We start from the raw sequence: 26,443 nt of genomic DNA, 5'->3' as shown, positions 1-26,443 counted from the left end.
TTAAGAAATTATATTACTATGCGAAGCACACAATATTCACAGCATTTATGAACTTACGGTTCTGTGACATGTTGATCTGTTACAGCCAAAGACTATTAACACTTTAACTTGAGAAATTTCTGGAGGATTTTTAAAGTGCCTGCTAAAATAATTAGCTTTACCTTCACTAGTCAAGCTGGAGGGTTAAATATTGTATAAAAGAGAAACAACAATGATGCGGCACAGCTTTGAATCTAAAACTTCTTTATTTTTATTTTATTTTACTTTTTGATTTCTGTGGGCATTAGTGGCCTTTATTCAGCTGTAAACATACAGGAAAAGGTTTAGAGAAAGGCGGGATGACATGCAGGCATGCATGGGGAAGCTACTCTAGTAAGTGAGCTGAACACTGCCCCCTCTGACTCTTCATTGTTACCACATGAGGCCGCCTTTAAACAGCATGGCTGGGTAAATGTTGCCACCTACTGGAAGAAAATTAGAACACAAGAGCAACAACAAACACCATCATGCTGATTAAATGTGTTCAGTTAACAATAGAGGTCATTTAGAAAATACTGTGTTTGACTTATCCACTGGGTTATCTTCATTCAGACAATTGAAGCACTGAGATACAGTCTGATTCTGAAGCATACATAGAGCAGAAATAGTTTATCAAGGCATTAATATTTATTTAAGGCATTTTTATTTATTTATTTTTGCAAGATGTATAATGAAATCATTTAACACAGTCGCAAAAAAAAACCACAAATCACATTTTTAACTCTTATTGAGCTTGAAATCACAAAGACACAAATTAAATGAACAAATTTCACTACTGAGACACATTTCATGTTTCCAAAGATACCAAGTCTCTAAGAGAGAGAGAGGGGGGCTTCACACTTATTATCCATCTCATCATACTCTCCACCAAACAAGGGAGAGGAGAGAAATTCAAATCATGTTAAAAAAAAATGTAAGAAGGTTTCATGTAAATTTATTTTTGCTCTAGTGTGAGACAGGATGACATTTCCTTTTGTCAGGATTCCAGCTTGCATACAATATGTGAGAATCCCTTAATAAAGGACACTTTTGACAACTAGAGAGCAATCAAGTTGAGATTTAAGATTTGTTGGAATGGACTTAAACAGCTAATGGCCAATGTTTGTGTTTTGTGGCATCACAGCTGTTTGTCTTTTGGTGTCATTTGAACCCTCTATTTCCAAAGATCTACCACATTCCTTGGCTGACCACTTACAGCCACCACTGGATCAGAGAGGAGAGATGAGGAAGATATCTTAATCAAGGGAAATCTTGGCAAAACTTGTTGGGGGTAAGAATGTTAATATTGATCTACAAACACCTAATAAGCAAGTCAAGTTTAAAACCCTATGCTTTTCCAGTTCTGTTACTGATACCATGTCATCTAAGGATGAAGGAATGTGGGGTTTCCATCCTTGTAAACTTCTGTGTGGCTTTGGTGGCTGAACTATAGTATAGATAGAACAGACCTTTTAAAAGCAGGATCTAAGTTCATAGAATCAAAAAAGATTAACAGCAATCTGTCAGGAAGAAAAAACAAGACCACTATAGATCAAAGAAACATTTTTCTTTTGCTTTTTTCTTAGTGTGAACCTTAAAAGGTTAAAACTACTAAAAGATGAAGTGAGCAATACTCCTTTTGTATTTCTAATATGAAAAATACAGCTGTACTTGAAAAATAAAAAAAAAATACTCCAGTTTATAGAAAGTGTCAACATATTTTGCTTTTCTTTTTAAATGTCCCTAAACTGTTTTAGCATAAATAAATTATACTTTGAATATTCAGCACAAATAATATTTTACTAGATATATGAATGTGTAGCTACGGAAGATTTCTTGTTAACACTAAAGGCTGATTAAGAAGTGTAGAATTGATATTGTATTGAATTAAACTTTCTTATCTACAATATTATTATATTATCCAACAGCCTGTATAAACAGGGTAAAGAAGCTTGAATAGATTTTTTTGAAAGACAAACTTAAATCAATATATATGTGTTCTTGTTAACTTACTAGGCCTTCTGGCATTCACTTATGGTAAATACTGCAAATAAATTAAGTATTTACAAGTATGCATTTACAGTTACTCTTATACATTTGCACATCTGTGTTTTGCTGCAAGTATTACAAAAGTAGTCTCTCTCTCTCTCTCTCTCTCTCTCTCTCTATATATATATATATATATACACACAGTATATATTCCAATTAGAATTCAATTAAACTGTTTGAATACAAAATCAAATATTTGTTAAGTGATGTCGTGGAAAAAACTTACATAAACATTGGCGATATTAACTTAAAAACATACATTATACATACATACAAAACATTGTTTAAAAACAATCTTATCAAGTAATCACTATAATTTCAGCTATTTAATTTCAAATTTAATTTGGGCTCTCGGCCTCCGTAAATTGTGAATCTAAACTAATCTTTCTTTTAATAATGTTAAGTCAGTCAACGTGCCGCAACACAATCTTTGGCTTCCTTCCCAGCAGGTTACGTCTTACGCCATGACGTCAGAGCAGTGTCATTGGAAGGAAGGGTGGCTCGTGGTGGTCACAGCACTCGGCAAAGGGGTGTTGCTCGCTGACTGACAGTGTCAGCTCCAACAGTTTGCTATCACTAATGTAAGTGTGAAATATATTTTTAGTTGAATGTTTAGGGGCTTTTTTACCGTAGGCTTGTCCGTATGTGTGATGTGTGTTGAGTCCTGTTAGAATGTCGAAGTAGATATTTAACCGTATAAGCAGCCCAGTACAATGACACTCTAACGGGACTGTCAACCTGTGTCTGTTAACACATTGCTGCCGCAGCTGACGAAAAAAACAAAAAAAACAAAACAAAAAAAAAAAAACAATACTTGATTGGTACTGACCTGTCATTTAGGCTATTTTAAAGCTGTTTTTGTTTAGAGTAGTATATATCCTAAAATATACACGAAGGTTTGTCTGCTTGTAGTTTTTTTCTAAAGCTCTTTTTTGCGTTGTTTAATGTGGAATTGTCTTATCTTTCGTAACGGTCGCTATTTGTCATGGCCTGTGGTGTCATGACAGTGTTCAAATGCGGGGTTTTGGTACTTCTGATTGAGTGAAACTTTAATTCTCAGTGTCGTAGTTACTTCCGAGAAGTTTGCCAGGATGAAAGCTTTAGTGGAAGCGTTATGTGTTGGCATTATGTTTTAAAGACTTTCTGTGTTATGCCACAAAACAAAGTCTGCGAGCAGGGTTTAGCCCCCAGTTCATTATTACTGGATACTGTCAGCATTGATATATCTGAGGTTTACCAGTTTAGCCATGGACCCGCCATTGTGCAAGTTTTATAAATTCATCTCAGCAGGTAAATGCAGTCTGCAGCCTTTTTATACCTGAAGCCTAGTTTTGCTACAGATAGGTTAAACTATTTTTCTTTTTTCTGTAGCCATTATTATCAGTGTCTAGGAGACAGACACACGTACAGACACACACCAAACAGGCAAACAGTCTGGAAAAAAGATGCAGAGATGCATTTAGAAGATTACAGTTTCCATCTCGCCTTTTTCTGTTCTCTGTTGAAGACATGTGGGTTTGATGTTGCAGGTTGGCCTCTCCTCAGTAATGAATGAAATCCACTTTGCATCATTGTGATGGAAGTTTTTTTTTTTTTAATATCTGTTTACTCCACTCATGCATTCTGATAGACATTTTTATCTGTGCAGAGATGTAGAGGCTTGGAAGGGTCTGACATGACATGATGTATCCCACTATCTGTTCAGCCTAGTCTGCTAAGTGGCTGAGAGCTTGGCTGCCCCTTCAGGGCACTTCTAACACAGCCATTCACGTCTCACTCCGATGGTCAGACCACCATGATGACTCCCCCCTCCTCGCCTTGCTTCGCAAACACACACACACACACATGCTCCTGTTTTCTGCTGCAGTTTTCGGCTGCACTCACGTTGCTTCTTCTCTCTTCAGAAATGAGCTTAAAATGTAGACCTATGAGTGCAATGTTTTTTTTTTCTTTTATGTGTATGGCAGGGTTTGATGATGCATGCAGGATTGAGCTCTATATCTTCCAAGATCAAGTTGGCTCCTCTGATTATGTATTCAACCTCTTGTAAACTGTTTAGTGTTGAATGTGGTAAAGATGGGTTTATGCTAGATCAGATTAACTCAGCATACTGTAGTCTTATATGGCTGTCAGAAGGGCTGGTTAATTTGCCATGTGTATAGGAACCCTGCATTTGTCACAACAGAACAACAGATTGTAGTAAAGTTATACAAATGGTGATTTTTATTTATTATATTTGTAAAGATTGATGTTGCTGAGATTTTGCTTATTTTGATGGAAGAAAGAGAGAAGGCTGTGTGTTTTCATAAAGATGATGAAGATAATGTCGGTTTATGGCTGTATGATGTTATGTCTCCTGCAGACTGGATCATTTTATTGTTTAAACATTAGGTACAGCCTTCTTCTAAGTATGTTGGTACCCCATTTGAAATATAATAACAAAATGCAATAATTTACTAATTATTATAACCCTGTATTATGTACACATAATGGCAGCGTAGTACATGAGTCCAGGGGCCAGATGCACAAGCATTTCATACACATGAATACTATGAGTACAGCTTTTGCTGCACATAAACTGATCATTTATAAAAGAAGAATCTGTAGTGAAAATGTGCACCCCTCACAAATTCTACAGACCGTGCATCTACAAGTTCTTGGAGCAATTCAGCCCTGACATGGTGAAATTTAGCATCTGAATGAAAAAAGGCAATCTAAATTTAGTCAACTGTAAAACAAAATGGACAATTTCACTTGTACAGTTTTTATTTTGACTTTGTTTCTTATTATTAGTTATTCTAATAGTCTCTTTTCATTTTGGGTGCTATAAATATCAGCCATGTGTCATAGTCTTGCATAAGGATAACTGGAACACCAAGGGATAAACCTCAGAATGAGACTTTATAAAAGAGAGTTACTATTTTGTAATCATTGCGATTATCAGACACATGAGTGGCACATGTGCTGGTGTAGGCTGTCATAGGCTGTAAATGGAAAACAGCCAACATACTGGACACCATCTTTACATCCACATCCATCTAGATACATCCATGTCAGACATTGTCCTTGAAAGATTGTATACTGTCCAGGGAGTGTGTTCATTCATTGGAGATAAAACAAAAGTTGCCGGTCCTCCTGTAGATCTGATTATGCACTTTTTTGTTACTCATACATAATCCGACCACCTCTAATCTCTGCAGAATCTTTCACCCTGAGGTAACAGAGTTGATTGCATCTGTTACTGTTTTCCATTCATCAGTTTTTACTTGTGTGCATCTTCCTCACTCTCATGCCATGTTTTTATATGTAAAATTACAACAATAGTGTCCTTTCCCATACTGCCTATTCAAAGCATACAATTTTTTTCCCCAGTTAACATTAAATATGTTGTCTTTGTACTATTACACTATTGTGCTACTGTACTATTGTACTTTGGAATAACTTACTTAACCAATTCCATTCTGCTGGCTATGTGCACATTCAAGTTGGGTCAGATTAGAGTAATTTTTTTTTATAGTTATGTAAACAAACAGCTATTGCTAACTAATAATAAATAAATAGAAAATTGAATTGTTTTTTGTTGATTGAGGAACAGTTAAATCAACTAATACTTTTGGTGTACAGATTAACACCACCATGTGCACTTGCATGATAAATTGCAATGAAGTGTTAATACTCTGAAATGTTCATTGGTTTCAGTATATATGGGGGAGTGGCATATTTGGTACATGTTTGGGCATCTTGCTCATCTATTAATATCAGTGAAGTGACTGTGAAAGGTACATGTTTAAGAGCAACATTTTGAGCTATAACCAGTTATTTTTAAATAAACTAACAACTGACATGATGCAACTTCTATGTTGCTCTTTTGTTTTTCTTAAACACATGCTGAAAAAATCATTTGTGAGGTATTTAAAGTAATTTAAAATAAGTTTTAAGAATCCTAAACAGCTAATTGGATCCACTCTCTCAGCCACTGGTCCTCCATGGCGAAAGAAAAAATGTTATCCAATCAGAGAAAACAGTTTTTGTTCCCTTAACCTCCCTTTCTCCCACTAACACTCTCCTCCTTTGTTATCTCCATCCTCCACCAGAAGAGATTTGTTTATGAATGCTCACAAGGTGGGATAGGTGTCAAAGCACAGAATAACATTAATATTATTATTTTTATTTAATATTTGCTGTTTCCAGTAGTTCAAAACTCATATTCAAAGAAAAATTTGTACCATTCTTTTTAGTTAATTCTGAAGCAGTGAATAGAGTGGCTTTATTTTCTCTATTAGTAACGACTCCCACACTACCAGAATGAAGGTGAAATTCCTTTTTAAAGGCTGTGGTTTCTACTGGCAACAAGCTGCCTGCCTCCCTCTGATCCCTTCCTACAGGAAAGAGGCAGAGGGAGCAGAACACCACAAGAGTTTGCACTTTAATGCAAGACTGCAGTGTTGTTTTGGTGTTAAATTATATAAACAGATATTTTTATATTATTAAAATTAGTCAAGTGCCCTATAAACTTTCAAAATTTTGTTTTGCACACTGTAATTACTTCTGCTCAGTCTGGCAAATAAGTCTAAATCTACTGTATGTATCACTGATGGGGATAGAATCCAAATCTTTATTTTGTGCAAAATTCAATCTTAAAGGTCATATGAAGCCTGTATGAGGTTTCAGCTGTTGCACACATGTAGCAGAGATGAAGTTGATTGGCAGCTGAAGCCTTGAATTAATGAGAACACTAGACTTTACCAGTGTTATGATAATCTCTTTGTTTCAATTTGTTTAACTTCTGAACATTACAGCAAAGTATATTGAAGTTTAAAGGTAAGAAATTATATCTTGCATCTTTAATTACCTCACATTGTGAAGTTGATTTTTTTAACCCCACAGCATGTGGGCTGAGCCCCAGTACCATGCTCAGAGTTAAAGCTTCAAAGCTAAGCTTGGTTGTACTGATCCCCACTAACTTCTGTAGTGGGTCACAGTAGTGCCTGGTTGCCTTAAGCCAGTGATTTGCCTAAAGAGTTATTTAAATAGGTGACAATGCAGATGATTTATAACTGACTGCATAAAGTTGTTCTCAATGCAAAGAGTCAAATGCCTGATGGCCTGATAACCTGTTGGGTTTCTTTCCTCTGTGCTGTTTGGATTAAACCCTACCTTTTCCCTATCCTTTCTACCTGTGTTGGATAAACACAGTCTTTAGTCTGAGATTTCAGCTGGTGTGTAGACAGTTTTAGGCCTGTAGACAGTTGATTAGGTCACTTGAAATATGAGCTGTTTGACTACTATTTAACCCTTAAGGTTATTATGTGAAGGCTGCATTTAAGAGCTTAAAATACTTTACATTCTCTATGAATGTCACCCGTTGTCCACTGGAAACTCCTCATGAGAAAATCTCATACCTGCAAGGAGTGAGAAATCAATTCAATATTTTCCCTGATAGGACACATTCAGTCTGCACTCAGTGTTGTCACTGTAGTTAGCATGAACCTATATCAGTGCCGTGCAAGTTGTAAATTATTCATTAGGGCACTTGCTGTGGTGATGAGCACAGATCCAGAGGTGTTCCATAAACAAAACTCCACCAGTAAACAAAGCATTTTACTTGATAATGTGCAACATGCAGCATGATTGTGATTCCCTACTAGTCATCATTCTAGTCAACATTACTGCCATGCTTTCTAGATTTATTCACTATCCAATAGCACAGTGAAACCTTTACTTCAAATATCATGAGGTGTTTAATAAAGTATTAATCCATAAAACCACAGCAGACCAACATAACAGTTACCCTGGTGTCAGTTTGTACTGTGTTGTACTTAATTTCTCTTGGATGGTTTGTATTTTCTTCACACAGTCTGGCACTTATTGTTTCGGTTTTTGTTAGTTTGTAGTGTGTATTTTGTTTATTTCTGTTCATGTTTTAGCGTCGTGTTGTGTAGAATATCAAATGAATATAACCGATTTCTGAAAACAGCATAAAATATCAGTTTATAAACTTTTTTTTTTTTTAATAATATAAGATAAGGTCAAAATTAGTCTTCACCAGTGGTCTCCTTGGTGGCTGTACAAGCAAGTTGAGCTTGTGGTGTCATTTTACAGATTTATATCTGTCAAAGTAAAAGATGGTAGATCCTCAGGTTTATCTTGTTCCTGGAAAGCTAAGCACACCTTTGGCATCAGGGCCTGCCTGTGGGTTATATCTTGCACAATTGGATGTGCCTACGATTTACAGGAAAATACCTGCTGTACACATCCTCATTCAGACACTTTCTGTCAGGCGCCCAGCTTCAACCTGATATGGCTAGTCGAAACACGCCATGGACCACTGGATGGCTTTGATCCAGTATGGCCTGTTTCACTCCGCATCCCTCAATTTCCCTTCTTTCACTTTGTCATGATCACCATCTGATACAGAGCTGTGTTTCTTATCATACTTTCTGCAGTGTGCTGAAGTCATCTCCTTCACTGTCACAGCTGACACAACTGTGCTATTATCTGCCTCCCAGCCTCACATACACACACGTAAATACAATAACGATTGTTCCAGTTTCCTGGCTATGCTGTCATTATACAGCTGCTGAATGAGATATGGTCCAGTTTCCATTGGTCAAAGAAAACACACACAAAGACACACATACATATGTACACATATTCCCACTATGTCATTTGTGTAATCTCTTTTCTTTTTTTTTTTTTGTCTGACACAAACGTGCACATATTTGTGCATGCACTCAAACACAAACATGACTGACAGAACTCTCTGGCCTAATTCCGCTCTTATTGATGTGTGTCTGGCAGTGAAAGAGGCAGAGCACAAAGAGCAGCGATGGGCCTGTGTGCGGTTCAGAGGAAACAAAGAGCAGTCTATTCAACACCAGCTCGCAGACTCTTCTGGAAACACTGCATAGGCTTGTTTAAGCTGTATCCATATTTTAAGTTGACCAACTATATGTTCAGCAATGAGCAACATGGCTACTTCAGGGTCACAGAGCACAGACCGGATTGACCTCTATTTTTGCTGGTCATACCCTGTTGTTTTTCTTTTTCTTTTCATTCAAATATAATCAACAAGAGCATGTAATTTTGTTATCGTGCAAATAAGCTCCTTTAATTGGAAGTGAATTTACAATATACAGGTGTCCTGTCTTTTTCAGTATATCATCTTTACCTGGATAAAAATATAGTTTTTTTTTATTTTTATTTTTATTTATTTTTATTTTATATCTAAAATAAGATGATTTTGTAATTTATTCTCAAACAGCTCAATAGATGTTGTCAAAGTAAAACCGAAGAGTCATTAGTCAAGATTATAGTTTTAGATATAAAATAAAATGTTTCTTTTCTTTACCTGAATCTTTTAACTTTCAGTTTTTGTCAGTTTTAGCATGCCAAAGATCATGAAACCAGGACAACCTGCAGCTGAAAGCTGAAAGAATGAGACATTGAGTTATGGCTAGCAGTATGTGAGTGCATATTTGCATGCAGGATTAAGTGAGGATGACATAGCTCCAGAGAAGCCATTGTCCATGTAGCTATGTGTCATTTACCTTTGACAGCATTGTGAAATTCCTGACAAACATGCTGACTCACAGAGGCTGCAGACCATGGTTGTCTCTCACAATGATAATCAGTGAGCTGTCTGGTGGACAAGGGAGAGCGGACCTTAATATATCATTCCTGTTAATCTAGTATCATGTGCATAGAAAAAGATTATGGTTATTGAGATTTCTTCAAATCAAAATGCTGGTTCATCACATGATTTCTGCCAGCCTTCCAAGAAGCACTTCTGGAGTCCTTTTCAGTAAAAACTATAAGTGATGTTTTCTTAGCTTTTTAACATTAAGTAAAATTATGAAACATCAGAATAATGTTAAATGTGACATTGCCAGCTGTGCCGTTTTTTCATTAGTCAGTTCTTGGTAGGCTGTCAGAATGTCATGAAATAAAGTAGTCTCTTAAGACACTTCCGTCTGTTGTTGCTTCAGTTGCGTCATCACTTCATCAAGGTGGATCAACAAGACTTATTTAAATTGAACAAAGATACAGCCATGCACAAAAAATATGACAATAAAGTGCTGTCCTCTAAAGGCTCCTGAGAGAGGATTTGGACTGAATATAAAACCGTAGGCAATCAAGAAAACATCCAATCCAGTGCTGGGATCAGCTTCTGGGATGAGGGAGGGGATTTACTGAATTGGATGGAGGGTTGGATACGGACCGCAGGTTTAGCTGTAGCTTCAGTACAGGATTAACTTGCATACCCCTCCACTCACCAGCTCTGAAACAACAACATAGTGCTTAATCAAGAATCATACTTTACTGTAGCTCACACAGACAGTGACCAAGTAAAACATGCATATTTGATTATGTATTCATGCATGACAGCCTGCCCTCTGTTATGTAATGCTACACTGAAAAGCTTGCTTACAAAGAGAACACACATATACAGAAAAGTGACACAATACCATTTTAAGCTTATAAAGGCATATAACAGAAGAGAGACTGAGAGCTGAATCTAAATTAATTTAACAAAACAGTGATGTTGAATATTAAAACAGATAATTGCATTGCATTAGACTCCAAGCATAAAAATGTGTTAATGTAAATATTCTACAAACAAGCAGAAATATCTTCATTCATTCATTCATTCATTCATTCATTCATATTGCATACTTCATCCAGTTCAGGTCGCTGGGGTGCTGAAGCTTCTCCCAGCAGTTTCCAGTCATATCTCATTAAAGAGAAATATGTATCTGAGTATGTACAGTAGAATTGTGTGCTTTAATATAATAAGTAGTTGAAGATATATGGAGTTATTCAAGCCAAGAAAGAGGAGTGTGATTACCATTTGTTAAATCGCTTTTCTGAAATCTGGACCTGTTTTTATTAGTATGAACAGCACAATTAACAGAAGTGTCTCCTCACATAGCAGCCAGCAGGTGACTCAAGTAAATCTGATCACCTGATCTCTTTTTGGCAAACAGAAGTTATATTTAACTGAGAGACACTGCTCTGTGAACACAGACTGTGAATTCAGCATATTACTATTTTCCAGCCTGAAGCTGTCAGCTCAGCAGAAACGATTATTAAGGATTGGCTCTTTGAGAATATAAAAGCTGATGTATTTATGTGCAGTAAAACTACTTTTTACTGAAGAGGCAATGTTACAGTTGATAAATTAGGTTGCGACACTGTGAGCAGGCGTTGAACAGGTTCACCTGCAAGTAGCTTCATGCTCATTCCTCATCTGTTTGTGTGTGACCGAAGGAAAATATTTGCTCTCACCTCCCTTGTTTAGCTTTCCTCAGTGGAAGCAGCTAATGATTCAGCAAGGAGGCATGGGCTGTGCTTACCTGTCTGGGTCCATCTATGAGATGATCATTGTTAGACCAATAAGGGTACTTCTTGAGGAAGATGACTTCTATTTTGTCAGCTGTCTACTCTGCTTATTCTTTTCAGCTTGATTTTCAAGGCTGCAGGAGGTGTCTCTTGATAATGTTACAGGATGAGGAAGGACTGCCTTTGAGGATAGTAAATTGGCTCCTGAAGGAACACATACAAATGCAAACACACACACTGATCAGCCATAACAATATAACATCCAGCCTAATATGTGCAAGTCCCACTCATGCCACCAGAACAGCTGATACTCAGGACATTGACGGGATGTTAGCGGTATATCATGTTAACCATATGAGGCTTGCTCAAGTGAATCCCATGTGTTCTCTGTCATCTTTGGATCGTGGAGTTGTGAAGCTGGGGTAGCCCCTTGGCTCTTTGTCAGGTTGCGTATGCAGTTCATGGACAGTTTAGCAGTGTGGTGGGGCATTTTGTCCTGTTGGGGGATGACTTTGCCATCAGGGAGTGCTGTTGTCATGGTGTAGTGTAGGTGGCAGTGAGGAGCTGGGTTTACAACAGGGATCCTCAATCCTGTTTCATGAGGGCCAGTGTCTTGCAGTTTCCCTCCCTCATAGCACCTGTCTCAGACATATGCAGAACTTGATGTCAAGCTCTTAACAAGTCTGCTAATTACCCATTGATTTGAGTCTTAAACATTGTATGGGTTGGTATTAATCATCCAAGGTTTACAAGCAGAACATTGTACTGTCACAAGATGATCAGTGCTTTTCTATTTACACTACTATTCAAAAGTTTGGGGTCACTTTGCCATGGGATTCAATAGGGAAGTGACCCCAAACTTTTGAAAGGTGAAACCAATCTGTGATTGGTTTGTTGTGGTTAATCTCTATACACATGATTACATTCTTTGTTCAGTATGCCCTGCATTTCCATTGTAAAACTGATTCATTATTAGAATAAGAGTGAATTTCCCAATTACTTGTGTAACTTGAGGTCAATAAGTTCAGTTTTCAATCTTAAAAAGTATTCTGTTTTTCATTCTTTCTACTTTCAGGTACACCAGAAGAGTGAGTCACACTGGGATGATGGTTGGGTCGATGGTAGGTGGATTTTTCTTTTATCTTTTATCTGCAGTCATTCCGCTTCTCTCCTCCACTTCAATTTTTTTTTATTTTAGTAAACCTTTCTCAATGCATCTCTCTCAATTCTCCACATATCTGCTTACTTTTAAATAAATGCATCCTTCCTTTTGTGATATTTGTGTCATATTAACTCACTTGGATCCCGCTTGTTTGACTATATTTGATCATGAAACAGCAGCATGTTTCAAGGATTTAAAATACTATTTTTATAAAAGATGGTCAAAAGTTGAGGTGAAAATATGTGATGATTACTGGATATAGGTATCATTCCATCTTCTCATAATCCATCTCCTCTCTCTTTGTGTCAGACCAGCAAGGCTACTTGTTCCTGAATCAAAGATGCATGCTCCCAATTTGGATCCATCCCTCTGACTGTGAATGAGCTGATCCAACCCTCCATCAGACAGTTCCATCTCCACTTCTACTGCACTCTCTTATTCTCTATTCTTTTCCTTTGTCATTGACCTAGACTGGCCCTCTGCATGCCTGACAGATAGATAGGGAGGTGTAAGCACATTATTTAATTGGACAGTTCATCTCTGCTATTTACGTGGCATCAGCAGGACCATATGCAGCAGGGGGATATCAGTAAAAGAGAGCCAGAGGGATTGGGCCCCAGTTCAAGTCCTGGAACTGAAGCAACAGGGGATTCAGTGGGCCCAGAGTTGTTGAAGGCCTCTTCTCAGTCAGAGCACCCTTCTTTTAGTAAGATGAGCCAAAATGCTAGAGAAAGCATGGGGGTTCTTGGCCAGGGCTTGAAACAACTATTCCAGCAACAGCGTAAACGCCTCTCCTTCTCTCGCTCCACCTTCCCTTCATCATCTTCCTCCTCATCTTCCTCTGTGGTGTCAGCAGGTGGCACCTCCCCCTCTCCCCCTGAGGACACCTTGGGGTCCAGCTGTGCTGACTCTGACCACATCTCTGCTCCTGTGGTTCCCTCTGCAGCTGGCCAGGGCTCAGCCCCTGCAGGCATGATGAGGCGTGGTACCAGCCTGCAGAGCCGGCGCAGTAAGGGATCCGGGTCTGGGAGTGGAGACCGGGATCCCCTTCTAAGAAGTAGCCCTCAGGCCCCGCAGCGCCGCCACACCCATGATCCACAGCAGCATACCAGCCGCCCACGCTCCTCCTCTACCACTGACCCCACACCCAGCAGCCCTGCTCCTGGATACACCAGTGTTGATGTGGGACTGTCATCAGGGTATCAGTCAACAGAGGAGACAGACAGGGTAAGTGACAGCAGCCATTTATCATCATTACTACACGGGTTGATCGATGTGTTGTTTTAATTGTGTCAGTCCTGGTTTGTCACTGAACTGTCAACCAGAAGTTAAGGTTCACCTTGCTGCTTGATGTATGGTGACATTCCCTGCTGTTTCAACTGTGAACACAATGACAGAGCCCAAAGCCTCTCATTGTGGATTATTTTATAAAAAAAAAAAAATTATGTTTCTTTATTGCCCAAATAGCATTTAGCCAAGCTCAGGCCAGACATCCAGCTGCATGCACATGCAGTGTTTGCATATATTGCAGTGCAGTTACTTTTACCTGGCTTTTTTTTTCTTTTTCAAATAAAAGATTAGGTGAACTTATCAAAATAAATACAGGTTTTACTTGCTGCAATGATTCCAATTGATGATGCTGCCCATTAAGAGATAATTTTCCAAACAAAAAATTTGAAAAATTAAATCTAAAAAAATGTTCTAAATTGTGATAATATCCTCTGCTGATTATTACTGAAGATTGGTTTTACACTACCCCTACAGTAATGGTTAAACCTTTAAGACACGCATTTAAATACGTTTTTTATCTTTCATTTTTACTAGTTTTCCCACTTTTAAACAATGTTAAGGAAAGTATGTTTTATGAATTCATTTGAAGCAAACAAACTAAAAATACCATAGCCACTATTTTGCTTGATTTAATCTTTGTAGTCTATTGGTACCATCTTAAACTCCATCACAAGTTTGTCATTTTGATTGGGTTTCAGTCAAATAATTGAGTCTCATCACACGTTAAGTTAAAAAGAAACATCTATCATTAGTTACACACTGTGAAGGTTAGTCAAGGCAGATAATTAAAATAAAACAAAAATCCCTAAGAAAACCTTTATATTAACACCACCTCATGAAGAGATAAGAAAGAGTTCCTGCTGCTCCAGAGAACACATTCATTATAGTTACCAACTTATGCAGTGCTCATGAAATCTGTCTGCAACATCAGTTTGCTTAATCCTAAAACAAGAGTAGTTTGTTGCATGCAGTTCTTTTTTTATGCCTGTCTTTTAAACATAAACTGAAGTTCAGATATTTTTGCCACCTTTGGGTATCTCAGATGACAGTTAGTTCTATTGGCCACCAGAGGTCACTATCAGATCAGCTAACCTGCTGTGAGCAACCCTGGGATTGCTTGGTTCATGTGGAGACTGATCGTTGGGCTAATGATATAATATGTGGTCACGACAAAATGTCAGTGTGTCAGAGACAAAAGGATGTCTACTTTTCAGTTTAGTGGTGTGTAGAAAGTCTTGACCTGCTACATACTGTAGATACCTGTGTTAAGTTACAGTTTTTTGTGTTCTACAACTGATTAAGTCATTCCCCTTTCTCTGTAAAACCAGCTATCCGCAACCTTGTGTGAATGACCTCACCTGGGGTGTGAGAGAACCAGACATCTGTGCCCCATTAGTCTTGCTATTGTCTTAGAAAAGCATCCACCTTTCTGAGGTTTGCTTTTGGTCCTCGGCTGAGATTAGAACCAGTCTCGCTCGTCTCTAGCTAACATAACAGGCTAGACTCGGCACAGCAACAGAGCAGTGTCATTAAGGTAATCCAAGCCGTCGTCGTGGTTACCCTGAAACTTGCGGCAAGCTGCCTAGATGTATGCCCTGCTTTCGTTGCCATAGTAACAGCGTGATTGACCTTGGAGGTGTAACATCCTGCTGCTAGCAGGGGTAGAGGAGCTTATACGTGTTTGAAGTTATATTTTCTTTCTTTCTTTCTTTCTTTTCTTTCTTTTCTTTCTTTTTTTTTCTTTCTTCCTTCCTTTTCTTTCTTCCTTCCTTCCTTTTTGTGCTGCCCTTACCCCCCTCTGTTCTTCCTTATTTCCCTAACTGTCCTCCTCTCTCTTTCCCTGGAGAGAATTAATACAGGCAGTCAGCTGGTCCCTCCTCCTCTCTCTAAATCTCTACCAGCACCTCCTCTTCACCCCGCCCTTCACTGACAGGAAGCAGGAGGCAACCTTGCCTCATCCTAGATGACTGAGAGCTGAGCTGTAGCTGTGTGTGAATGTGGTGTCAGTTTTGTCTTCACAGGAGGATGTGGAGGGGTGTGTACTTGTGTGAATGTAAGACCTCATTTTCCTCTGTGTTTCAAATACTCTGTTTACTGAAAATCATGTATACATTGACAGACATGTGAGTGTAAGTAACTGTATCTGTGTGAGTATGAAACAGCTCACTTTCTTGTGAATATTAGTTGAAGGCAACACAGCTGAGTTGTCTTTATCTCTATCCCTTCCTTTTTTTTGTCTTTTTTTCCCTCTCCTGTGTTTGCATAGTAGAGGAAAGCTGTCTGGACTAGAAATATGTGTGCACATGGGTGTTTAGAGAAGAGTATTTGTGTGTGAATGTGGCATGTACTTTGGAGGAGTATCAGCAGAGAGGAGTAGAATAGGGGATCCAGCTGTGGATCTGTCAGTCAGTCAGCGAGGATGGTGCAGCGCTTCAGTCTTCGTAGACAATACTCCAAGGTAAGCTCTCAATGCACACACGTACAGTATTATAATCATGTGTCTTCACATCTTAATGTTGTAGATCCAATAATAGCAAAATAGAGTTGTATTAATTTTTTATTTATTTTATTTTGTAAGTTGTTCCTGCATATATTTTTCCAAATCCATTCTCCTTTAATTTTCTCTCTCTTTTAACTACGTATGTACTTTGATGCCAAATGGTGTTGCTTTGGCTGTTTGATCCAATTTTTGAAGACTTTGGGTTAAAACTGCAATCAAAATAGTGGAATTTGGTTGTTAAAAACAGGAAAATATCAGCCAGCTAGCATTTCAGGCAAAAGTTTTGGCTGCCCCATTTACTCTTTTATATATATATATATATATATATATATATATATATATATATATATATATATATATATATATATATATATATATATATAAACAAAAGTATTTGTTCTGTTCACTTTACTGTAGTTTATTTCATGCAGTGACTGGGTGATCTGCCTTCTCAGTTTATCTCAGCTCTTGTTAAACAGTAACTCATGCCACAGCGCTAAAAGCAGTAGCCTACAGGATCGATGCAAGCCCTCACCAAGGGAAGTAATTACTGTAAACATTATGTGTGATTATTGCTGATTAGGGAGCATTTATGACATGCTTTTAATAACTGTCTGCTTAACTACCTTAACAAATGATACCCTGGTGGTTGTGTGGGTAAAGAGAGTGAATACATTTCATTAAAACTCTAGTATTCTGTTTAAAGCCTGCTGTTCTGCAGCTAGTGCTTAGCCTGTAGTACTAATTATGACTAGCTGCTGATTAATTGATTGGATGACTACACCCTCCTTGTTCATTTTAGTTCCATATGATGTTAGTGGTAGATCTATCTGCCTAAAAGCTTCCGTATTAGGTGGACATGCATAGACACACAACCTTACTTTTTGACACAAAGTAATAGTCTGATCTAGTCTTGCATTTTTCTCTAGTCAGAGGGTTGGGGGAAATAAAGCAGGAGTAAAAGTGGAGAGTGTGAATTGCTGCAGGGTGTAAAATGTTTACTCCTAGGATGTTAGGACCAGAGATGGCGAGGTTCTGGGGAATATGCGCTTGTGGGATATGAGCTACTGAACTGCAGTGAAACACAAGCCAAACCTTTAGGCTACCCCTTTCATACCATAAGATTTTCATGCCAGACAGAGACTGAAGCAGTGTTTGTGTTTAGCAATCATAACATCCTTCAGGGCCTGTCTGCAGGTTGGCCCTAACAAAAGTGGGATGATGGGAATTATTGGAAAAGGGCGTGTGGGGGTGGGGCGGTGGGAAGGTCACCTCTTCTTTCCCTCAACTCACTTCCCAACAGAACTACCTGTCTTTTTGTTCATCCTTTGTCTTTTGTTTTCAGTCCCTGTATTTTGGTTTTCATATCAGGGACAACATGATAACGTGTTCTTGTGCAGGATTCCTCAAAACAAAGTCTTAGTTGGTGTTTTTTGTTTGTTTGTTTGTTTGTTTTGTGAGGATTAAAACGCAGACATCTCTCCCTGTTTGGTTTGACATGTTTGCTTTTTAAAAAATAGTTATTTAGTAATATATTATTTGTTTTGATTATGTATTTTAAGTACAATATCTAATAGAGATGATAAAAATCTTTTAGGTTTTAACATGTAAATTTAATATTTATACTGTTTTCAGTATATATTCCCCTTTTGCTTTAATAGCAGCAGAACTTAAGTTATATGGACTCTGGGATTGTGTGCAAATCCCCATCTATGTTCAGTTTGGTTAATGTCAAGTGACAGTGGAGGGAAGTACATGATATTCAAGGTTCCTTGGTTCTCTTGCACCTTCAACTTCCAAAAAAGTTGTTCAATTCCATTGAATTCAGCTTTATTTATATAGCGCCATTCCACAACAAAGTCATCTCAGGGCACTTTACAGACAAAATAAATTCAAGCAAATTCATTGTGATCCAATCAGTGTCCATGTTTCCATACAAGCCAATCTGTGTAAAATCATAGTCTCTCTCATTCTCTCTCTCTCTCTCTCTCTCTCCCTCTCTCTCACTCTCTTGGGACAGTGTTTTTTGCTGATTTGAGTCGTGTTCTTTAATTAGCTAATTCCATACCTGGGATTAAATTATTTTTATATCTGTGACACTGAGCAAAGCTTGATCTTCAGGTTTTTATGGTCTCTTTGGATCTGCCTTATCACATTTTACCATGTGACATCTTTCCAATACTCTTTAGTCCATGACCAAATATAGACAAAACCCTTCCTTGGTTTAAGAACATTTTGCATCTCACTCTTACAAGGAGGTCTGATGGCATGCATTTCTCACTCTTAACTCCTAAGCTTCTGATGAGTAAATTAGATCCACCTGAATGTCAACTCTGAATGAATATTGCTTCAGTGGAAGACACACATCTGGGAAATAATGACTGTTGCTCTAAGATGATAACATAGTTAATATGACAAATTTGCTCAAGCTTATCCTTGTAAAACACATCATAACCAATGCTCTAATCATTAGTTGTTACAATAAAGGTTTTAAACAAAATTATTTAGGCCAGTTTTCAGTGTGCGTCAGAGTTTTTTGCCTCACTGCTTGTTGTTTGAATTTGTGTCTTTGAGTTGTACCGTTTGATTTATAATTATGTATTAACAGTAGGATCAGATCCTAGCTGTCAGAAACTAGTCATAATCATTTTACAAAATATTTCATACACAGACTCATCTATGAAGAATTTAGTGTGTGTTTCTATCAGCGTAGTGACCCTGTAAGACAGCAGTAAGACGAAGCGTCAGTGGGAGGGAAGAACTGAACATTACCTGGTCCTTCAGGCCTGTTCCGACCTCTCTAGTTTAACATCCTGATCAGTGTTCTCATCGTCTCTCATCTCCTCAGGCTATAGACTGTGTGCTGAGGAAAGTGTTGGTGACCTTTGAAGTGGGACACAGCAGCTCGTCCTTGGAATTAGTTTAGTGACACTGAATTTTTGGAAAATCTTGCAAAAACAATCATGACCTATTGCACTGTCTCACTGACATGGAGCCAGGCCAGGAAAATGTATATGATAGCGCTCCACTCCTATCAAACCTCTTCTACAGCAGACTTCTCTTTAGTCCAAGTAAAGACAGTTACAGAAGCTCACATTTAAACCCGAGTATAATCAAACAACTGAGTATCTAGCAAAGAAACTAGCAGTGATGTCTTTCCAGTTGTAAAATGAGAATCTGTTGCTGGAAGGAAGTTATCGATCAGCAGAGCAAACACAAATATTGACTGAGTCAAACACAGTGGGATATCCTGTTTTGGCCCTTTTTAAGTCTCTTTGGTCTATTTTATTTGGATTATTTGCTAACAGTGTGTTTTATGTGTCTATGAATTTTTTTGATGTGTCAGTTAAAATGGGTGTCAATTTAGTTTAGGTGTTTGGTCACTGCGAGGCACTTTCAGGTCTCTGCAGAAGGGATGAGGTATCATCTTATCTTTGATAGGTCATTTAATCTTTCCAGAAAAATATTGAAGGCTCTTGCAATTTATACATTAAAAAAAGGTTAAACTACTAGTAATTTTTATGTCATATCTTGCAACAGTCTAGTTGGGTGGTTTGTTGTAACAGAAGTTGTATTTGAAATTTTCAAGCATTCTCTTTCATCCCCGAACCTCAAAATAACCTATAGTTGTTTTGCATCAGACAACACATTAGGGCGTTTATTTTACAGTCATTCACTAGACGCATTTATCCCAAAACAACTTACAAATGAGAAGCTTTGTCCAGTATCGTAAATAAAATAGTGAAATAAAACGTATCTCATTTGATACACTGCTGGTTATACACGTTTCACTTCTTTTGCTTTTCACTTCTCATTTCCTTACTTTAACTCCACACTCTACCTTCTTCATACATGTCTTAGACTGCCTTTCTTTAATGTTCACACTCTTCTTCATCACTCGCTCTCATCTGTGTCCAGTGCGTAGACAGCCTATCTCCATGGTAACAGGGTGATGTTCAAAGGAGGCCAAAGCGGCTTTACCCAGTTGAATGCTTGCAGGTTCACCAACTGATCTCATAGCCACCTCATCAGCCTGTCTGGTGCGAAAATGACTTATCAGGGCATGAAAAAGGTGTCATCTAAAATTAGACTATGCAATTTGCCAAATCCCTGTGTTAATAGTGTTTGTTCTAAATGTTTGAATCAAGGCTTCCCTTTGTTAATTATATGAGATGTCAGTGTTTTGCAAGAAATTAGTTGAATCTGAAGAGAATCATTCCTTTTCTGACGCATGTTTAAATTAAACTTACTTAATTAAAAAGACAATGGGTAATTGGAAGTAAGGAAGACTTTTTATTTGACAGTGCTCAATGGTTAGTTTGTTTTTCGACTTTAAAAAAAGCACATAAAATTAAGTAAATTAATTTCCTGTAAATGTTTTGTTGTACTGTGTTTTCAGTAGACTTGAATTAGAGCCTCATCTCTCACACAAAGCCGACCACATGTATGAATCATGGGTGTGTTTGAACTCTCCACCCAATTGCTTGTCTTCCCTTTCATGCATCGTCCTAGCCTATTTAATGAGGCTGTTGAATATTCATATAATTATGCACATAGGCTAACGCCCTTATCCAACACTGGCTGTATTCATAACAGAAGGCACTGGTTCATACTTACACACAGGAAAAAAAACAAATACTTATGTGTAGACTTTATGTGAAACCATCATTGCAGATGTGATTAAAAGGAAGGACAAAGGAAGCGGATCAAAATAGATATGGGGCAAAGTAATGATTAAAAGATAAACGATTGATCAGCAGGATAGTTGAAGTCATTGGGAAAGATAGATGAAAATGAACTTGTGATATTAAGGTCATTTTTTCCTTTTAGCCAGTTGTAATGTGTCTAAATGAGGAAATAATTTGCTGCAGCTCTGCATATTTCTCTGTTGCTATTAATAGACAGATGTCTGAACCAGAGTTCACTTTTCAAGGGCGCTCACATATGCTGTCATATATTCTAATGAATGAATAAAAAATGACTATATTATGAATATTATTATGACACTCCTTTAGATGGATATTGTTCAAGCTATTTTTAGTATTAGCTAAGTTATTTTTTCAAGACAATAACAACCTTTTAATTCTAGCAATTTTGACTTTCCTTCTTTTTTTCCCCTTTTTTGGGGGGGCAGGGGCGAATGAGGTTTTGTGCAGATAAGTGTGCATGTCAACAGTGAGTCACTATGGGTCATCCTTTGTGTATTTATTTTTGGCCTGCAGCTGGTCCTTCCTCTTAGAGCTCATGCTTACATTTGTGACATTTTGGGTGTGCATGCATGTGTATATCTGCTGTTTTCTCAGCCGCTCCAAGGTTGCCACTTATTTGGTTTTCAACCTTAACCTACATGTCTGTTCTTAAGACACTGCCTTCTTGCTGAATTAATTTTAATAATAATAATAATAATAATAAATTTTATTTCAAGGCGCCTTTCAAGACCCAAGGTCACCTCACAAAAGACAATTAAAATCAGTTAAAACATAAGACAAAACATCAAAACAAACATCATGCAGCAGACAGTTAAAAACATTAAGGTGAGAAGGCCAGTTTAAACAGATGAGTTTTAAGTTGTGATTTGAATGATGGAAGTGAGTCGATGTTACGGAGTTCAGGTGGGAGTGTGTTCCAGAGCTGGGGAGCAGAGCGACTGAAGGCTCTGCTCCCCATGGTGGTGAGACGGGCACGGGGCACAGAAAGGTGAATGGAGGAAGATGATCTGAGAGTGCGGGAGGGAGTAGCTATATGGAGTAGGTCAGACAGATATGGAGGGGCCAGATTATGGAGACATTTGAAGGTGAAAAGCAGGATCTTGTAGTTGATTCTGAATTTTATTGGGAGCCAGTGAAGTTGTTTGAGAACCGGTGTGATGTGTTGAAAAGAAGGTGTGCAAGTGATAATCCGGGCAGCAGAGTTCTGAAGAAGCTGTAGTTTATGAAGTGATTTCAGTGGCTACTCTGCTCACCAAATCAAACCACCATCCACTTTTCTGATAATGTAATGTGTTTGGTTTTCCTTTGCTTTTTCCAAGTTATCAGCAGGTTGTTTTTAAAAGGAAATTGCTCATTCTTGTAGGCTGTGAGGAGAGCAAGCAGACAGACAAATTCAGAAAGGCCATGCTCTTCATCCTTGCCACTCCCTTCTCAGTCTATATCATTTGTTCGACTGGGATGAATTATGGATGAGACCATAGATCGCTGAGCTCAGCTCTGCTCCACTGACCCACTTAGAACACACATGGACACACATTTCAAATCTGATCACACCCTCGAGGGAAATATCAGCATATTTTCTCTCTGCTAATAACCAGAACCATGCCTTGTATTCTTATGTGTGTCAGCCAACTGGAATCTTAGAAATCTTTCATTTTCTCACAGTTCATCGCTGCAGCCGCATCTGAAATTACACAGTATCATTGGTAACCTACCAGTCTTTTAATATCTGACATTACATGCCCTCAGCACCAATTTTTTTAACCCAATTTCTTGTCATAATCCTCATTGTTAATATTTTACATAACCACAACACTACTTAAAGTCATTTAAAGTCTTTCCATTTTCTCTCTCCATCTCCTTGACATGCATATTCTTCATTCCTACCTTTTCATTGTATTAGCCACAAGTCACCTGTGTGCCTTGATGTGACTGCCTCATTTAACCTGAAATATGTTACATAAAAGGAAGAATGTCTGTCTGTAGGAAAGGTAATAATGGTAAAATGCAGACAAAAACATTTAAAAAAAAAAGATGGATCTTTTTCAGGAAACCTGTCAGGAAATGGGAGACCAGACAGAGCAGAAATAGTTGTTCATGCAGCAGTTGATTGTGTAGAATAGTTTGTGCCATAGCTCCCTCTGGTGGTTGGTTGGTTGTCTTATTCTAGCTGTGATTTCTTAGTTTATTTGCTGTGGTTGGATTGTTTTTTTTTATGCATTTCTGTTTTCATTTCAATGGAAAGGTTCGGGTTACTGCTATTATAACTTATTATGTTTTCATCCACAAGTTCTTGAATTAAGAGTAACCAGAATGTGATAAGCTGATTACTCCTGAACTTTTAAATGAAATACTATCATGAAAAAACAACTTAGTTCAAGAATAAATTAAGACAACTAAATGATGAAAACAAGGTTTTTGAACTTGGAATCAGTAGCCTACATGATAGAGGTGCCAAAGTTTTGTTAGATAATCTAAAACTATGAGAGGACAACATTTAAGATTTTCATTAGATAATAGTTGTCTCACAATTATGAGAACTTCCTATCAGCCAAATTCCCCTCAATTATCTGTCCTCCTGTTATGAAATCTACTTCTTCCCATTGACCTAATTTATACAGTGGAGTGAAACAATACTTAGAGTCCAGACCAACTAATAAGCCCTTTTCAAAGTGGGCAGTGAGGTCAATACAGGGTCACAATGTGTGGCTAGACCAAATAATCTTCCAGGGCCAAAATGCTGGGACTGTTTGTTCTAGATTCTTCGTCTTCCTGTTTATGAATAGGCTGGCAGCGTGTTTGGACTTACATACTGGCCCATGGTACACTGAGTATTGTGCAGCATCCAGCAAGACCATCTCTGCATTTTTGGACCTGTGCCCTTCGGTTTCCACATTGCATAACCAGGTTGGGTTGAGTATAAACACAAGCTGCTACAACAAATACCATACACAACCAGTTGACAAACATTTAGTCTCCACATGTAACCCTTGTGTTTCCCTTCACAAGTGCATGAACACACACTGATTGGTTGTACAGACATACTTTTTCTCACACATGAACAGCTTCTCATGTCTTCCTCCACATTCACCTATCAGTTAAATGAAAGACCATAAAAAGTTTGGAGACTCTGAAGTCAGCTGAATATATTTAGGTTGTTACAGAAGCTGTTAAAAGTTGGAAAAAGATTACTTTTTATTTACCTCAGAGTTAACATTTCTCTGCTTCAATTTTCAACCTCCTTTTAATCTGGCACTACTGGAGGTAAATGGGTTTGCCATATATGCATGTTTCCCAAGCCAAAAAAGAAAATAAAAAACACAATTCCAGCTCAAACGTCTGTATCAGTCTGACCATATGCATCTACATGGCAAGATATCGCAAGTGAGAAAAGTGATTTGGGTGAAATCACATTTCTCCAATAAAGGACTGACCTTATTCACAATTATTCACTAAAGGCATCAAAATATGTTGTTTAAATTGTTGTGATTTCCTGATTGTTTGTTTTCCCTCCTGCCTGGCTTTTGTACTGTAGATCCCCGTATCGGAGCTGGCTATTGAGATGTTTTTACACTCACTGCTTTGTCAGTCATAATGGGTCCTGTGTGTAAAGTGCCCACTGGTTTATATAACTGCTAATTGATTATTTTGTCTGTGAACAAGCTGGAGAGGGACTTGTTTTTATTGGGAAGTTACTGTTCAAAAAGGCCACAGTCCGAAGTCATGGCTGTCTCCTCTTTTAGGCTTGAATTCCCATCAGGCTGTGTAGACAATGCTCTCACTCTTCTGCCTTTACGTAACTTCTCACACTCCCAGACCATGCCACAGTGTAATCAATCAGATCGCCATTTACTAACGTGGATGGGACTGTGGTGTATTGTATAGGTACAGTGATGCAATGCCTTGATTATTAATGCAATTAGATTCAAATTTCAAAAAGGGGAAACTAATATAGAATATCTTAAAACATCTGACTCCTCCTTAAGTTCAAGTTATGTTTCCCCCACACCATCGAACATATTCAGTTCGTCCTCTCTCTAAATTTCTGTCCAATTACATCAGAACCAGTCTCTGTTCCATCTCTAAAAGATTTTTCCAGAACTTTGAAGCTGAGTAGTAGAGGCCTGGCTCAAATTCAGCCCTGAGCTCTGTCTTCTGAATGACAAGCGCTCTTTTCAAGCATGTTCCTCACCGCTTCCTGTAGTCACACAAACAGTAGTGGCCACAGTATGCACTCAATATTGTCAGGATCAAAACTGCACCCTGCATGAGGTGATTTTATGGTCAAGGGACACGTATCTCCAGTGTTGCTTTATCTTTAGTTTGTTTAGATACTGCTGTGGTAGCCAAGGTGATGTTACAAAAAAACTTGTAAAATCAAAACTTGTTTTGCTCCTTCTTTATCTTGCATCTTATCTTACCATCTGTTTGGTCAATTAATTTCTCTTTAAACCCTTAGTCCTGTCCTTATTACCAGAAAGCATCTTGTGATCTTGTTTTTATCTTTTCAGTAATATAACTCTCTGCAGTTGAGACTGATTTGTCACTATTAGTAGGTCAGATCTTGTAAGACTGTCATCATTCTTCTGTGGAAACGACCAGGATATTAATTCAGTCTGACATGACATTATAAGTCACAAAGATAATGTCATCCCATCAATCAAAATTATATATTGATTTATACATCGATTGCATATATACTGTATTAAATGTAAGAGAAGAAGGGAAAGGGGAGATGAATTGTAATTCATCAAGTTACGTCTTTGTATTACATGCCAGGTGTCTATGTCCAGAACCTGTTAAATGATATGGTACAGAGTTATATCACCAGTTTTTTATTGTTGTTGTTTTTTATGTTTTTTATATTTATTCCTCATACTTCAGCTGAAAAACTTGGAGTGCCGACCCCCATGGGGTCCCAAGATAATTTCAGGGGATCACCAGATCATTGTAAAAGAAATAAAGTCTACATTTATCAAACAAATTTGGAATTTTTATTAGGACTGTCACAATGATTACGGTAATGCAAATACATTAATCTGTAAAATTAGCATATTAATTTCTGGACCCATTAATGCATAAACATTAAAGTTATTATTTATACCATATTAAAAATCCAAATTTGACATTATAGTATCTTGGCTAGCAAAGCTAATTTTGGACATGTAGGTACCTTGTAACACCCGTGAACTAAATCCACCAAGAAACACTTTATCCCCCTCATTTTTGCAGCTTGTAATTTTTTTATGCCTTACATTTAGAATTTTTATTACTGGGTGGCTCACAAACTTTGAGAACCACTGGTTTAGTGCATAATAAAGAAAAATGCCCAAAGTGCTATATCTGTAATACATCTTACTAAAAATGTTTATA

General features: G+C 37.8%; 1 protein-coding gene across 6 annotated transcripts in view; it reads left to right on the top strand.

Annotated features, from left to right (window-relative positions):
- The first annotated feature begins 2,567 nt into the window (after positions 1-2,567).
- Positions 2,568-26,443, top strand: part of tmcc1a (transmembrane and coiled-coil domain family 1a) — a 40,241-nt gene continuing 16,365 nt past the window's right edge. Inside the window, exons 1-3 of one of the 6 annotated variants that reach the window (XM_042003306.1) lie at positions 2,568-2,648; positions 12,485-12,530; positions 13,518-13,798. In XM_042003306.1, coding sequence (XP_041859240.1) covers positions 13,544-13,798 — 255 coding nt within the window. In that variant the 5' untranslated portion in view covers positions 2,568-2,648; positions 12,485-12,530; positions 13,518-13,543. Of the gene's footprint in view, positions 2,649-12,484; positions 12,531-12,880; positions 13,799-15,712; positions 16,320-26,443 lie in introns of those variants that run through there. The other 5 variants (XM_042003304.1, XM_042003303.1, XM_042003302.1 and 2 more) reach the window with 5 other exon arrangements.

This window comes from Melanotaenia boesemani, chromosome 13 (genome assembly GCF_017639745.1).
Source record: "Melanotaenia boesemani isolate fMelBoe1 chromosome 13, fMelBoe1.pri, whole genome shotgun sequence".
In the NCBI taxonomy this organism is placed as follows: Eukaryota; Metazoa; Chordata; class Actinopteri; order Atheriniformes; family Melanotaeniidae; genus Melanotaenia; species Melanotaenia boesemani.
Note: the sequence above shows the minus strand (reverse complement) of the source record. Positions and strands in the feature narration are given on the sequence as shown.